We start from the raw sequence: 17,528 nt of genomic DNA on the forward strand, positions 1-17,528 counted from the left end.
AACCACTCCTCTGGGGACAGGGAAAGGGATGGGGCGCTGGTACTGACACTGGACCCAGCAAGGGACTCCCTATCTATGGGGTTCTCACTATCTGCTGATATCCATCCACTGTCATCATCATACAACTCACATTCTTCAGGGCTCCCAACAGACTCACCATCCTCATGACGTGCGGCCCGGGCCCTATCTCTCTCACTGTGCTCAAGATCCCACTGACCCTTTTGCCATTGGATCAGGCTGTCCCTAAGCTGGGACTGAGTATCCGACTCACTCACCTCCATGCCTCCCTCTTCACAGAATCTGACCAGCTCTGACCTACTGTACCTAAAAAGACAACAGAGATCAAAAACAAGCTCCATTTTGGCGGACGTTCTCAAGAAGAGTTTGATACAGGGAACATGGGGGTCTGAGCTGACACAGGAGTACACAATTACAAAATTCAGCAAGATTCCTATCTCAGAGAACTTGCACTCCACTGTCCAGTGTAACACACCACTCATTCACACACACCCTCCCCTCGGACCGGTAAGGCAGTTTCTACCATCCCTGATTTTCTCAACCTGACCACAAGTGACACAGGTACCAAACTCTGGAAGCAGGGCGGGGAACAAATGTACTGGACAGAAATTACAAAATGACACCTTTCAGGAGAAGCAATACTGATCTTCCCTAAAAAACAATAATCCCCAAAATGTGGTTATCTAAAATTGCAGAGTTTTGAAGTGTGGCCTGTCGCCACTGTGGTACAGCGCAAACGCAAGTCCAATCCGCACCGCTAGCCACCAATGTTAGAAACGGGACCCCCGGCCGGCCAACGCTCACGCCAAAGTCAGTCAGGGATCACCATTTCTAAGTCAGGGCAAGGGAGTCACACACCAAGATAACCCCTGCTCACCCTCTAGGTAACGTGACGCGAGCAGCAAGGCTAATCTCGGAGGCGATGTGTAAAGCGTTTGCGCGCGCACCCCAGCGACAACACCCTAGGCCCACCACAAAGGAAACTCCACACAAGGTTATATCAAAAATAGCCTTTGTATTATAATAATAAAAACACATTAGATAACACACACACTTTACAATGTGCCAACAGGCACGGGCAAGATTTACAAGGGATTATGTACAAGACAGGGCCACCTGGACCACTGTCAGGGGAATGCACTTTTAGAAATAGCACTTGTAGGTATAACACTTAGCACATAAACATATAATGACTGTAACACAGAAATAGTAAATGTAGCATACAACCAGTAACTACTGGTAAAGGGAAAATACCTCCTACGCCACCCTAAACACTAGGGAAATCACGCAGGGAACTAGGACCTTATCATCAGGACCTAAAGAAGGAAAACCATCACCTAAGCAAGTCACATTTAGCAAAGGGAAGGAAACCTAAAATAATCACCTAGGCAAGTCACATTTAGCAGAGGCAATAAACCATCAACAATCCTCTAAGCAGGTCACTTTTAGCGAAGGGGAAATAAAAGCATAAGGAATCACCTAAGCAGGTCACTTTTAGCAAAGGTAATAACATAAACAGTCCTCTAAGCAGGTCACTTTTAGCAAAGGGGATAAAACATAAACAATTACCTAAGCAGGTCACTTTTAGCAAAGGTAAAAACAAACATTCCTCTAAGCAGGTCACTTTTAGCCAAGGGGAATAAAAACATAAAGAATCACCTAAGCAGGTCACTTTTAGCAAAGGTAATAACATAGACAATTGCACATGAAACATTAAAACACATTCAGGGGTGCAGGTAGAACATTTGCGCAGAAATTACATAAGCAAGTAAATCACAAATTGCGCAGGGTGCACGTGGCACAACACTAGAATTGTCCCCCAGGCCAAATGGCCTTGCAAGGGCTGGAATGCCCTGAGTCTCAATGTCAGGGGAGGCTGCGCAGGCAGCCAAGACACAGAGCCTAAACGTCGCAACTGTCCACTAAGTGCTGGACAGTTGTAAATAGGGCTGGGCAACGTTGGAGCCTCGTGGGCTCAAGAACACTGGTGGGGAGACACAGCGTGGGAGCCTCGGGGCTCCAATCAATTAGCTGGCTGTGTCCCCCTAGAGCCTCTCTGGCTCGCAAAACAAATGTGGCACCGTAGAGCTCAGCGCTCTAAATCAATGAAATGCCCCCACAGCCTCGCTGGGCCCTAAATCAAATAGGCCGTCTTGAGCCTCGCAAGGCTCGCAAACTCGCTGGGGGCGTAGAGCCTCTCGGGGCTCGAAATGCACAGATTTGCCCGCAGGAACCTCGGGGCTCCTAATCACCGCTGTGGGCGTCGTTGGAGTCCCTCACGGGGGACTCAGAACAAAGGAATGACCCCAGAGCCGCGTGGCTCAACATCGAAGGAATGCCCCTGACAGAGACGCGACCCGGGGCACGGCCGCACTCACCAGGTAACTCGGGATGCGGCGTCTTCTCGCGGCGTCGGCTCTTCTTGGCTGGGCTTCTCCTCTGGCAGTGCGGGGCTCTCCACTCCTCACGGGAGCCCCGCGAGCACCGGCAGCCTCTCTCCTCTCCCCGCGCCGCAGTGCCGAGGGCGGGACTTCCGGGTCTCTCGGTCGGGCCGCGCAGGGATTGGCCGGCCCACCAATCACTTCCGGGTCGCACTAGGCAGCGGCCCGGCAACGGTTCTCGATGCTCCTGGTCTGCGGCGGTGATGTCGCGATTCACAATTCCTCGGGGGCAATGCCGGGTGGGCACCGGCCTCTAAATAAAAGATAAAGCGAGGTAGGCACTCGCTATGCCGAAAATCGGCAAAACACAACGGGCCGACGCCGGGTGGGCACCGGCTGCACACAAAGCGCTCCCAAGCGCTTAGGGGCTGAATAAAGCGCTCCCAGCGCTGGGAATACGAATAAAGCGCTCGAAGCGCTAGCAGGAAAGATAAAGCGCTCCCAGCGCTAGGCAGCACCAAGGAAGCGCTCTTCAGCGCTAGGGGCAAAAGAAAAGCTCCAGCAAGGTCTGGAGGCAGGCAGGGGGGCAAGGCTGGGCCAGAGCCAGCACACTGGGTCTCCAGGCAGGGAGACAGCCAAGTGGCGGTCCTCTTGGCCCCAGCAGCAGCAACAGCCCCCTCTGGCAAGGATCCAAAAGTAGAACAAATTGTAAGGGGACACAGCCCCTTCTTATACTGTGAAATCCTTTGTTTGGAGGTGCAGGGTGGGGGGAAACCAGTTGCAGCTGGCTTGGGAGTGCCCTTGATGGCCCAACCACCCCTTTCATTCATTGGGGAGACTTGGGTCGTTAGACAAACCACAGGGGGGCGGAGCCAGCATTGTGTGGGGAAAACCCCAGCCCATCCAGGACCCAGGTGCACTCCTCCCACACATCACTCATGCTGATCTCACACTCACCACCAGGCAGACCCATCCAGACTTCCTGGAGCCTGGCATGCCAGCCAGCTCCAGCCAATCACGCTCCAGTATCCTCACTGCACACATACATCAATGTCCAGAAGTAGCACTTCCCTTCTAGACACATACAAGCCGCACATACCATTGCGCAGCATTCATTCTCACGAGTTCATACATACCAAACTCGAGCCTGCACTCCCCACACATCAGGAACTAACATGGACACACACATTCTCCATGCATTCCTATGGGAGTTCAGGCCAGCCATACTACACGCACGCACTTTACTCTGGGACACAGGGTAAAAGTGCGCACAGACCCAAAAATCACTACACAGGGTCACAAAATAAAAGCAAAAAGATTAGGGGTGAACCTGCCCTAAGGCCCAAGTCCAACACAACCCCCTTCCAGCCAAAACGCAGGGCAGACCAATGACCACCGTGATGGACTTCCCTGCTTGGGGCGATAAAACACGGACGCGGGCCCACAACTGCAGGGACACCCTCCTGTTTTACGCCACGGTGAACCCCTAGGGTTCCTTCTAAAGCTACTGTAGGGACTAACTGGGGTACCCCACTGATACTCTCCAGCTGCCCTCGGCCAGGACCAGGCCCTAGGCCATCCAGGTACCACTGGATCCTGCCTACTCACAAAGTGGGGGGTAGTAACCCCTGGCACATAATAGCCACTCTCCACCCTTCCTGTCTGCAAGACAGGGCTAGACTGCCACTGGTTCTCCAACCTAGGGTCTACAACCTCAGGCGGACCAGGAGTCTCAGGGAAGGCTCTCCTCCCCCTACCTCTTCTTCTAGGGTTCCTCCTCCTCCTGCGAGGGGTCCCCTCTAAACAACATTCTCCCAACCTGGGGTTTAACCCCTCAGGTTGCACCGGGGTCAGAGGTGGGCTCTCCCACCCTCTGCACCCCCTTCCAGAGTCCTGCTCCCTCCCAACCGGGGCGGTACCTCTGGAAAAAGAACTGGTCAGGACACTGATTACAGTAGTCCCACCCTTCAGGTCAGGCGGATCCTGAACCTGGCCTTCCAACCTCTGGTCTAGAACCTTTGGTGGAACCAATGCCTGGCACTCCAGGACTTCTGGGGACTCACATACTATCCCCCAATCACTCCTTTCGCTGGACTCCTTTACCCTCCCTACTGGAGCGGTACTGCCAGACTCTAGGACCATAGAAGCTCCGCTTACAGATGCTCCAGGTCCTCTACCCACTAGGAGATCTCCCTCAAGTGAACTAACAGGCAAGTCTAGGTTCCCATCCTGGTGTTCCCTAAAGAAACCATCCAGGCTCTGTGACAGGGCTTCGGGCATCTGGGGACTCTCGGTCACACACACACTACTGCTCCACTGAGACAGGCAGTCAGCTCCTACACCCTCCTCACTAACCTGGGACCTAGCTGGGCTACTCTCACCCTCCTCCACCATGCTGGGCTGGAAGACAATTGACCCACTATTGTTGGAATCACTCACTAGTGACTCTAAAGAACCTCTCGCACTGTCCCAGCGCTCTGCTTCCTTTGCAAGGTCCCAAGGACAAAAACATTTCAACTCCAGCAGGTGCTGGCGCAACTCTGGACACACAACACTGAGCAGTTGCTCCCTGATAACTACGTTGAGCAGTCCATCTAACTCAGATTCCCCGTGAACCTTTAACCAATCAATCACTGCATCATGACAATCATCGGCATAATCCTCCCAATCTTGGTGAGGCAGTTTCCTAAGGTTCCTGAACTTCAACCGACACTCCTCCTCTGGGGGAACAGGTACCAGACTCGGGGAACTGGGAGTGGGACTGTCTACACTAACACTTAAATAGCTGCCACCACTGGATTCAACCCTCCCTGGGGAATCCAGAAAACCACAACTGCACTCAGGGGATAACCTATCCTCTAGGGCTACCTTCTCCCTGAACAAGGCTCTTTCAGCCTCTAGCTTGGCGTGCTCCAACCTGAGCTGTTCCATCGCTAGCTGATGCTCCCGCTCTTCCCTCCTATCCAACCACTCCTCTGGGGATAGGGAAAGGGATGGGGCGCTGGTACTGACACTGGACCCAGCAAGGGACTCCCTATCTATGGGGTTCTCACTATCTGCTGATATCCATCCACTGTCATCATCATACAACTCACATTCTTCAGGGCTCCCAACAGACTCACCATCCTCATGACGTGCGGCCCGGGCCCTATCTCTCTCACTGTGCTCAAGATCCCACTGACCCTTTTGCCATTGGATCAGGCTGTCCCTAAGCTGGGACTGAGTATCCGACTCACTCACCTCCATGCCTCCCTCTTCACAGAATCTGACCAGCTCTGACCTACTGTACCTAAAAAGACAACAGAGATCAAAAACAAGCTCCATTTTGGCAGACGTTCTCAAGAAGAGTTTGACACAGGGAACATGGGGGTCTGAGCTTACACAGGAGTACACAATTACAAAATTCAGCAAGATTCCTATCTCAGAGAACTTGCACTCCACTGTCCAGTGTAACACACCACTCATTCACACACACCCTCCCCTCGGACCGGTAAGGCAGTTTCTACCACCCCTGATTTTCTCAACCTGACCACAAGTGACACAGGTACCAAACTCTGGAAGCAGGGCGGGGAACAAATGTACTGGACAGAAATTACAAAATGACACCTTTCAGGAGAAGCAATACTGATCTTCCCTAAAAGCAATAATCCCCAAAATGTGGTTATCTAAAATTGCAGAGTTTTGAAGTGTGGCCTGTCGCCACTGTGGTACAGCGCAAACGCAAGTCCAATCCGCACCGCTAGCCACCAATGTTAGAAACGGGACCCCCGGCCGGCCAACGCTCACGCCAAAGTCAGTCAGGGATCACCATTTCTAAGTCAGGGCAAGGGAGTCACACACCAAGATAACCCCTGCTCACCCTCTAGGTAACGTGACGCGAGCAGCAAGGCTAATCTCGGAGGCGATGTGTAAAGCATTTGCGCGCGCACCCCAGCGACAACACCCTAGGCCCACCACAAAGGAAACTCCACACAAGGTTATATCAAAAATAGCCTTTGTATTATAATAATAAAAACACATTAGATAACACACACACTTTACAATGTGCCAACAGGCACGGGCAAGATTTACAAGGGATTATGTACAAGACAGGGCCACCTGGACCACTGTCAGGGGAATGCACTTTTAGAAATAGCACTTGTAGGTATAACACTTAGCACATAAACATATAATGACTGTAACACAGAAATAGTAAATGTAGCATACAACCAGTAACTACTGGTAAAGGGAAAATACCTCCTACGCCACCCTAAACACTGTAGGGAAATCACGCAGGGAACTAGGACCTTATCATCAGGACCTAAAGAAGGAAAACCATCACCTAAGCAAGTCACATTTAGCAAAGGGAAGGAAACCTAAAATAATCACCTAAGCAAGTCACATTTAGCAGAGGCAATAAACCATCAACAATCCTCTAAGCAGGTCACTTTTAGCGAAGGGGAAATAAAAGCATAAGGAATCACCTAAGCAGGTCACTTTTAGCAAAGGTAATAACATAAACAGTCCTCTAAGCAGGTCACTTTTAGCAAAGGGGATAAAACATAAACAATTACCTAAGCAGGTCACTTTTAGCAAAGGTAACAACAAACATTCCTCTAAGCAGATCACTTTTAGCAAAGGGGAATAAAAACATAAAGAATTACCTAAGCAGGTCACTTTTAGCAAAGGTAAAAACAAACATTCCTCTAAGCAGGTCACTTTTAGCCAAGGGGAATAAAAACATAAAGAATCACCTAAGCAGGTCACTTTTAGCAAAGGTAATAACATAGACAATTGCACATGAAACATTAAAACACATTCAGGGGTGCAGGTAGAACATTTGCGCAGAAATTACATAAGCAAGTAAATCACAAATTGCGCAGGGTGCACGTGGCACAACACTAGAATTGTCCCCCAGGCCAAATGGCCTCGCAAGGGCTGGAATGCCCTGAGTCTCAATGTCAGGGGAGGCTGCGCAGGCAGCCAAGACACAAAGCCTAAACGTCGCAACTGTCCACTAAATGCTGGACAGTTGTAAATAGGGCTGGGCAACGTTGGAGCCTCGTGGGCTCAAGAACACTGGTGGGGAGACACAGCGTGGGAGCCTCGGGGCTCCAATCAATTAGCTGGCTGTGTCCCCCTAGAGCCTCTCTGGCTCGCAAAACAAATGTGGCACCGTAGAGCTCAGCGCTCTAAATCAATGAAATGCCCCCACAGCCTCGCTGGGCCCTAAATCAAATAGGCCGTCTTGAGCCTCGCAAGGCTCGCAAACTCGCTGGGGGCGTAGAGCCTCTCGGGGCTCGAAATGCACAGATTTGCCCGCAGGAACCTCGGGGCTCCTAATCACCGCTGTGGGCGTCGTTGGAGTCCCTCACGGGGGACTCAGAACAAAGGAATGCCCCCAGAGCCGCGTGGCTCTACATCGAAGGAATGCCCCTGACAGAGACGCGACCCGGGGCACGCCCGCACTCACCATGTAACTCGGGAGGCGGCGTCTTCTCGCGGCGTCGGCTCTTCTTGGCTGGGCTTCTCCTCTGGCAGTGCGGGGCTCTCCACTCCTCACGGGAGCCCCGCGAGCACCGGCAGCCTCTCTCCTCTCCCCGTGCCGCAGTGCCGAGGGCGGGACTTCCGGGTCTCTCGGTCGGGCCGCGCAGGGATTGGCCGGCCCACCAATCACTTCCGGGTCGCACTAGGCAGCGGCCCGGCAACGGTTCTCGATGCTCCTGGTCTGCGGCGGTGATGTCGCGATTCACAATTCCTCGGGGGCAATGCCGGGTGGGCACCGGCCTCTAAATAAAAGATAAAGCGAGGTAGGCACTCGCTATGCCGAAAATCGGCAAAACACAACGGGCCGACGCCGGGTGGGCACCGGCTGCACACAAAGCGCTCCCAAGCGCTTAGGGGCTGAATAAAGCGCTCCCAGCGCTGGGAATACGAATAAAGCGCTCGAAGCGCTAGCAGGAAAGATAAAGCGCTCCCAGCGCTAGGCAGCACCAAGGAAGCGCTCTTCAGCGCTAGGGGCAAAAGAAAAGCTCCAGCAAGGTCTGGAGGCAGGCAGGGGGGCAAGGCTGGGCCAGAGCCAGCACACTGGGTCTCCAGGCAGGGAGACAGCCAAGTGGCGGTCCTCTTGGCCCCAGCAGCAGCAACAGCCCCCTCTGGCAAGGATCCAAAAGTAGAACAAATTGTAAGGGGACACAGCCCCTTCTTATACTGTGAAATCCTTTGTTTGGAGGGGCAGGGTGGGGGGAAACCAGTTGCAGCTGGCTTGGGAGTACCCTTGATGGCCCAACCACCCCTTTCATTCATTGGGGAGACTTGGGTCGTTAGACAAACCACAGGGGGGCGGAGCCAGCATTGTGTGGGGAAAACCCCAGCCCATCCAGGACCCAGGTTCACTCCTCCCACACATCACTCATGCTGATCTCACACTCACCACCGGGCAGACCCATCCAGACTTCCTGGAGCCTGGCATGCCAGCCAGCTCCAGCCAATCACGCTCCAGTATCCTCACTGCACACATACATCAATGTCCAGAAGTAGCACTTCCCTTCTAGACACATACAAGCCGCACATACCATTGCGCAGCATTCATTCTCACGAGTTCATACATACCAAACTCGAGCCTGCACTCCCCACACATCAGGAACTAACATGGACACACACATTCTCCATGCATTCCTATGGGAGGGCAGGCCAGCCATACTACACGCATGCACTTTACTCTGGGACACAGGGTAAAAGTGCGCACAGACCCAAAAATCACTACACAGGGTCACAAAATAAAAGCAAAAAGATTAGGGGCGAACCTGCCCTAAGGCCCAAGTCCAACAACGCCCTTTTGTCTGGGTAAACTCAGCAGCTTGGTATTGAGACCATTGAGGTTCCTAGTTTTACACCCAGAGCTAGAGCCAGTAAACAGAAGGAAAGACTTATCATGCATCGTTTAATTTTTTGTGGGACAAAAGCTGTTTCTAAACATTTTAGTACAAAACTTGATGACTCCCAAAGGTGGTACAAGCACAGCCCCAAAGAGAACACTGGCCGTATGGCCATTCTTATAGAAAATCAGCAACTAAAGAGTAAATGTAGGAAAACAATTTGAGACAATATCCGAGCCCAAAAGAAGTTGTTTACTTTGTGTGGAGTTTATTGAGAGTTATCTACTGAGCAGTGCTGTGTCAGAGTTTCTGGAATCTATAACCTCCAATAGTAGGCATTAACTGACCGGCTTCATTTTCCCTGGAGAGTCTGCACTAGATTTGCAGTTAACATGAGCGAGGGTGACAGAAAAGTGCATGTCTACAGCATACTTGTTTTACCTAATTTGAGACTAATACAGGGTTCCAACCAGGGAATAGGTTTCTTGAGGAGTTCTTGTCCGTTCTCTATAGGGATCACTAGTCCTTTGTAGGAGGGAGATTTTTTCCAAGGACGTGTAGCTGTGATAGTAATCAGTGTTTTAAAACAGAAATAAGGCCAGGGCACATTCATCCACAAAATCCATCTACAATATGAGGCACAAACCCCCAAACCTCCTTTGCAATTGGCTTTGAAGCTGCTCCTCAGGTGGGCCATTTAATATTTGATAACATCTGTCTAAATCTAATGTGAGATTTTTCTGATAGTTGGGAGGCTTTCACAGAGAATATCTAATTGTTACCTCTCAAGGAAAATATCTAACCACAACTCAAGCCCAAGCAACCCCATAGGAAGGCGCTGTGGCTCAAGAGCTCTGAAACCTACGGAGGTCATTATGGAAAACACTGCATAGCTCTGAGAAGTCACTGCAAAGCACTGATGGACAAAATGTGAAGGCCAGGCCTGTAGTGTGAAACGTGGAGACTTCTCAACAGATTAGTGCTTTGGATGGGCTAGTGGGGTTGGAAAGAGTCAGCCATAAGTCAAGCATCTAACACCGGGGATGGGTTCATAAAGAGTTAGGAGCGTCCTGCAAGACATGTTTTCAAACTTCCCAAGAAAGTACAAGGAAGGGCGCCAGGGGCTTTAATTAGGTAAAGGAAAGTGATAACCTGTCCTTCCATTGTGAGATAAAACAAACAAGCAACATTAGGGTGCAGTGGGCTACTCAATCGCCCGAGCTCCGGTGCCACTCCACCTGCTGCACTCATGCGAGATGCGCCCCTTGAGCTGCATCTGCGGCCGAGTTATCGATCTCCCATTGCCTTCTATCAGTGACTGACTGAGGAGAGCCACTTACCTCCACAGACTGCTCCTTTTTGAGGCGGCTCTTGGTGTCCTTCTCGCCCTGCTTGGGCGCCGCCTCCTTGCTGGAGGCCGCCGCCTTGTCCGCTTCGTTCCTCTGCCGCAGCCCCATGGCCAGCCTGGAGTCCGGCTCGCCGTTGTCCAGCTCCTTCTCCAGCTCCTCCATCTCCTCCGGAGACAGGGTGGACAGCAGGCTGTCGATGTCAGGGTCTTCGCTCACCTGCCTGCGGTACTTTGCCACCCGGGACATATTTTCTGACAGGCGAGTGGACAGGTGCAAGAGAAGGGTGCTTGGCAAAGAGCGACGCTGGAGCAGTCAACAGGGCTCAGGGTCTGCCTCCAGCCCAGGTTCACACACAAGCCCACCAGCTAGGGAGCAACGAAAACAATGCCACCAGACTCCGTTGCAAAGATCCGACGTGAAAGGAAACAAAGTACCCGTTTGAGTTGCACAGAGAACAAAACTACTGGCCTGTGCCGGTCACAGAAAAAACTAAGAGCTTCCCGGATATCCAACCCTCGGTGCCAGGCGCGTCCGCTCTGCCCCGCGCATCAGGTGCTGAAGTGTTAAACGCAAGCGAGTGGGTCTTGTGTACATTAGTTCTAAACAGAAGACATCGGTTGCCAGTGAAGTTTGCAGGCTGCACATCCTCGAGCGCCGCAGCCAATCAGAGGCGCCTGAAACATGAAGACATTCCAGGGAATCTTGCTCAGCTGCATGACCAAATTTAGTGCCGCACATTTAGCCTTTTAAAGGCAATGGGAAGACATAGAGAAGCGAAACACAAAAAAACGCAGCCACTGGCAGAGGAGGGCATGTAAAAACAGCACACTATTGGGAGCAAAGCCCAAAGCCCACCTGACGTGGTGCTCCAAAAGATGCTTGTAAACCTGGCGGCACGCGTTTATGATGGGTATGGGTACCTACGTGTATCCCTGTGACCCAGTACCTCAGAAAGGTGCAATCTGAAGATATATGGGCGACCTAGTGAAAGTGTCTATATTAGGTAAAATGCAATTAAAAAGAGACGCTCCTTGGTCTTTCTTTGCATACAGAGCAGTTTTGCAGCAGTTTCAAAAGCGTGTGGGCGGGTTTTCTAGTTTCCTACAGCTTTCTCGCATGCCGATTCTTCTCCTTCTCTTCCCATTTCCAGGTGTATGGACTCTACTATTATAGGAGACTTATCTGCTTGTGTTTATTTGCTGTTTTACAAGAACAACGCTCCCTAACTAGAAGATAAATGCTGGGAGGATTATTTATATAGAAATACGATGATGTCTATATTTGGCAGTCCAACTGGACCAAATCATTTAATATGAAGAATGAAATTTTAAAAAACACATACAAGTGGGGACATGTACAACAAGGAAAGGAAAAAATTCAAGCATATTACATCGAGCTTGGCCAGAATTACATCAATCGGGCCGGGACCAAGGAATGAGTGCCTGAGCCCGATGCCTTTTAGGAGTCAATTCAAGGCGTAACCCACAGAAGGTGCGTGGGTGGTCCTACTGTAACATATATCCAAGGGTGATTGGCAATGGGGGCTGCCCTCCGCTAATCAACATGGAATGCATTTCGTCTGTGATGGAGCCAATTGATTCGGGGCGTCCCCGTATTGCGTGATGGTGAAGAAACCCCAGGGAGAATGACAGCGTTCGGGTGCTGTGCACCCATTCCTTAGTCCTGAAGAGGATCCCAATAATGTGTTGTAGGTATCGAAACAGGGGCGGCTCTAGGCTCATGGCGGCCCTGGGCAGGGAGCGTAGGTAGGGGGCCCCGGAAGAGGCGGTCCGGGCGGGGCGGAGCGTGGAGGCCAGTGAAGAGGGTGGGTCAGGGTGTTTGGAAGTGGAACTGAGCCGGAGGACACCAAATCCCTGCCAGGGGCCCCCACGCAAATATGTATCCATCCTCAGAGGATTATAATATTAAGGATATATATTGGCGTGGTGGCCCCTGGGGTTTGGTGGCCCTGTGCAGGTGCACAGCTTGCACATGCCTAGGGCCGCCTCTGATCGAAACGTCGTCGACTTCTAAGCGCTCGCAACACAACCTTATTATTATATTTGAATGTGCTAGAGTGCATCAATGTATATTGTTTGCTGGCACGATTGATGTAATTCTGGCCAAGCTCCATGTAATGCCTGAGATTTTTCCTTTCCATATTGTATATGTCCCCACTTGTATGTGTTTTTTTTAAATTCTTCGTATTAAATGATTTGGTCCAGTTGAACTGCCAAATATAGACATCATCGTATTTCTATATAAATAATCCTCCCAGCATTTATCTTCTAGTTAGGGAGCGTTGTTCTTGTAAAACAGCAAATAAACACAAGCAGATAAGTCTCCTATAATAGTAGAGTCCATACATCTGGAAATGCGAAGAGAAGGAGAAGAATCGTCATGCGAGAAAGCTGTAGGAAACTAGAAAACCCGCCCACACGCTTTTGAAACTGCTGCAAAATTGCTCTGTATGCCCAAGGTCTCTGACCAACAATTGGGTTACCTTGTGTTTTGAAAAAATGTGTTTATTTGCTGGGCATCCCAAACAGAAATGTTCTGTCAATACTCTGTATAATACCTGGGGTTCTATCAGGAAATGGTTAACAAACATGTATTAAAATGCGAATGAGGGTGAGTGTGAACTTTTTGGCACAGCGCACATAGCCCTTTTGCTCCTGATTTCACCATTTTAGCAGTCCAGGTATATTTTCATGGTTAGGGAGACCCTTATCATATGCTCCCTGAGAGATGTGCCTCCCTTTTAGATCTTAGCTGGAAAAGGGAACAGCCAGACATTTAAATCCACTAGGCATTTATAGCAAGACACCACCTACAGCTTTGTTCATGTGAGCGTATCACGCCAGAGCTTCCAAATACATCACTGGTTCCTTATGGACAAATACTCTGCCTGCACAGCACTCTGCATCACCCACTGCGTCATCCATGGCAAAGGCCCACTGTTCATCAAATTTAAATTATAAAGATACCGTTGAACAGATCCATCTCTTCTTGACTAGTGCATCATATGTCCATCCCATATTACAGAGGTCAGACAGGCCTTTTATTTCACTGGCAATTTTCTGGTGGGTTGGAGCTCTTGAAGGCCGGTTTTGAATGTCCAGGGCCGCTCCTGGTGCCTCTGTCCTTTTCCCAGCCCCCCAAGATTAATTACAGCAGTCAAGTGAGGCTTCAAGAGAGGCAGGGAGAAAGAGAGAAGGAAGGAAGGGGTAGCTTTAGAGAAACTGACCAGAAATATAGTAGAGAGGTGAGAAGAAGAGACAGAATGGATGGTAGGAAAGGGAGAGGTTGAGCAAAGAGATGAAGGGAGAGGGGCTGGTTTGAGCATTTTGGTCAGGGCTGCTTTTGATGACCCAGTCAAGCCCTACAGTACAAACAGCTTTAGCTGTCTGATGGCCAGACCTAATGTTTCCAGTATACACAGAGTTGGCTCTGGGTCAGCCCCTTACTCATGGTGAGATGACATTGGTATCTATTTGAGTACCCTGCTACTGATTGAGTTGCTTTACTCGCTTGTTGCAAAATGGCCCTATTTTGAAGGGGCACCCCAAACTTTTTGCCTTCCTCCTCCTCTTTTTTCTGAATTCTATTTGTTGGCTTTAACACTCTGAGCAATTTACTAGTGCTAACGTGCATGTGCTTTTCCCTTAAACATGCCAGAATTGATGTATACACAATTGACATATTTCATTTACTTGCAAGTCCCTTGTAAAGAGGAATACCTTATACCACTGTATACCCTGTAACGTAAATGCTACTAGTGAGCCTGCAGCACTGGTTGTGCCACCCACACAAATAACCTTTCAAACCAGTCTCAGGCCTGCCATTTTAAGGCCTTTGTGTGCAGTTTATTGCCACTTCGACTTGGCATGTAAAACCACTGGGCAAGCCCTAAACTCCCCTTCTATTACACACAAGTCACCCCTAAGATAGTCCCTGGGTAGCCCTAATGGTAGGGTGCTGTGTAAGTAAAAGGAAGAAAAAAAAATAAAAAAATGAAAAGGGAGGTCTCCTCACAATCCGTTAGGGGACGAGGAGAAAAACAAATGTAACAAATGACAAGAAGTCCCTAGTTGGCCTATAGATCAGGCAGAGAGGGAGATTCCTCAGTTAGAATGACAAGGGGTGAAGGGGAGGGAGGGGGAAGCTAATTAGCCAGCAGATGCCATAACCACATGAAAAATAAATCACAGATATTGAGGGAAAATTATAAACACAATTCAAACCACAAAGTGTATGTACTTGTACAAATTTTTAATTCACGATATACAAAAGTTAATATACAATGCCAGTTTAAAAAAACATAAAAATGTACTTGTAAATGTACATGGGTACAAAAGAATAATTTAAAAACACAAGAACACAAGTTGTCGACGCAGCGTTTCGGTTTCTATGATTTTGACCTTCATCAGGACAGGGTTTCTAGAAGAAGAAACATCTTATTTAGAAAAGGTTCTATTACATTTTAATCATCAGTTTGTTCACACATTATTAACATTAAAAGACCCATATTATCTGGCATGATTGCTTGACAAGTACAGTGTCACATTTTTCCTTTAACATAGGTGGGCACATTTCCGCCTCTTTTATTAAACATGTGGTATGGTCTTGGGGGGAAACCAGGGGGGAGGGAACCCTTGGAAGGCTAGGGTTTATAGAATATTACACAAACCCAGTGATTGAAGTAGGGGTAACACATGACTAATAATGTGTTGTGGCCAGTTTTTTAATAATTACTGGAGCAAGTGGTGGTTTACGAATTAACTGCCGTTACAAAAAAACCCATAATGATGCAGTTGTACCAGTACCTTTGGAAAGAGAAGACAGGATCCTCTCTATTGGGTTCTGTATACGTGTTGTTGCATCCAAACTTTTGGAGGCACGTTCCCTTGAGTGATGCGGTAGTTCTAAAAAGAATATTTGTATTTATCATCTCAGGTCATCATAGGGTTTACTGCTACGGTATTAAGACAACCTGAAGAATTACCTTTACAGTTAGTCTTATTGGTGTATCCTTTGGTTCTATTCACCAATGAGATGGTTCAAGTGTGAACTCTGTAGTGGCTATCTTCATCAATTAGATAGTCTCTGTCGGAGCCCTGTGTTGTGGCAGAGAACGGATAGATATACTGTATGATCTCTCTAGTAATATCTCGAGAATTTCTAATAGGAACAGTATGTTCGATTACCTTAAAAGAATTCGGTATTCCTGGTATACGTGTCGATATAAAACGTTACTCAGGTTGATCAGATGGATCTCTTTAGAGGTTACTCTCTTCAATTAGTAATGCTCTGTCGGAGTCCAAAGGCGTCCACTGTATTGGGAGAAGCCATATATACACTATTTAATTAATCCTGGTTTGGAATGATTTAACATGTCTATAGTACTGAACTTTTATTCTAATTACCTTATTTCTTTATGGAATGAAGTGGGAGAGTGCAGGTAGCCACCGATAATTCATTAGTCACTGGTCATTTCTGGAGAGAGGGTGATGGACACCAATTTAATGATTTAAACACTGTTTATATTCGCTTACAGGTAAGATCAGAGTTGTTCAACACTTACCCAAATATGTATCATTTTGAATGTAGTTTGTTAAAAAAATATATAGTGGTCCAGGAACTGGTGTCGCGTCGCAGGAAGTAACTTGCTGCGGGGAAATGATAAATCTCTGCGCTGGGTAAGTAATATCACCAGGCTGGAGAAAGACGTGCATAATATTAATATATGCTGTTTTTCTTAAAAAAGGTTACAGTATAATGATTAACCCATTAGTACTAAAAACTCTTATTCAACATGTAGAACCACCCTATTTATTATTAAAGTTCCTCGCATGTTCCTTATAACGGGGGTATGCCAGTGTTTATGCATTATTTGATGGAGAAAAGTTAGTTGGGACAGACATTTTATTTACTTTATGTCTGGCCTATAGCAGGAGCCTATTACTCAGCACCGTGCTCCATTGTGCTATTGTTTAAGGTTAACAGCCCCACATTGCCTGTGGTAGGAGCTTACTGCTCAGCGCTGCACTTTGTATTACTATTCCTTAAGGTTAACAGCCCCACATTACCTTATTTTCGTAAATTAATATTTTTAAGAGAACTGTGGTTTAAAGCAGTTCGTTACTGCTTCGTGTGTCTATCCTGGTTTAACCAAACCCTCGGATAAAACTTACCTTGAGGATGCGCTTCGGCCTCCCTGCTACCTCGCGTCTCTCCGTCCACGAATGTCGGAGGACGGCGGTAGCCCTCTTTTTATGCAACAGATCGGCACTTAAATCAGAAAGCGCGCGGTAACTCAATATTATACACGACCCAAGGCACTCTTGCCCGACAGGAAGTGACGTAATATGACAGAGAGGAAAACTACACGAGTAGTTCTTTCATTTGAACTACTCCAGTAGTCCAATGCATGTTAAAAAACGCGCGTGAATTAATTATCCTTAATGAACACCGGCTGATTTAAGTGCCGATCTGTTGCATAAAAAGAGGGCTACCGCCGTCCTCCGACATAATTTACGAAAATAAGGTAATGTGGGGCTGTTAACCTTAAGGAATAGTAATACAAAGTGCAGCGCTGAGCAGTAAGCTCCTACCACAGGCAATGTGGGGCTGTTAACCTTAAACAATAGCACAATGGAGCACGGTGCTGAGTAATAGGCTCCTGCTATAGGCCAGACATAAAGTAAATAAAATGTCTGTCCCAACTAACTTTTCTCCATCAAATAATGCATAAACACTGGCATACCCCCGTTATAAGGAACATGCGAGGAACTTTAATAATAAATAGGGTGGTTCTACATGTTGAATAAGAGTTTTTAGTACTAATGGGTTAATCATTATACTGTAACCTTTTTTAAGAAAAACAGCATATATTAATATTATGCACGTCTTTCTCCAGCCTG

The 17,528-nt window shown here is 48.5% G+C and overlaps 1 protein-coding gene across 1 annotated transcript in view; it reads right to left on the minus strand.

Moving 5' to 3' along the window:
* LMOD1 (leiomodin 1) overlaps nt 1–11,246 on the minus strand; it is a 216,347-nt gene extending 205,101 nt beyond the window's left edge. Inside the window, exon 1 of the mRNA XM_078644155.1 lies at nt 10,597–11,246. Coding sequence (XP_078500281.1) covers nt 10,597–10,851 — 255 coding nt within the window. The 5' untranslated portion in view covers nt 10,852–11,246. The remainder of the gene's footprint in view (nt 1–10,596) is intronic.
* Nucleotides 11,247–17,528: the final 6,282 nt, after the last annotated feature.

This window comes from Lissotriton helveticus, chromosome 5_1 (assembly GCF_964261635.1).
Source record: "Lissotriton helveticus chromosome 5_1, aLisHel1.1, whole genome shotgun sequence".
Classification (NCBI taxonomy): domain Eukaryota; kingdom Metazoa; phylum Chordata; class Amphibia; order Caudata; family Salamandridae; genus Lissotriton; species Lissotriton helveticus.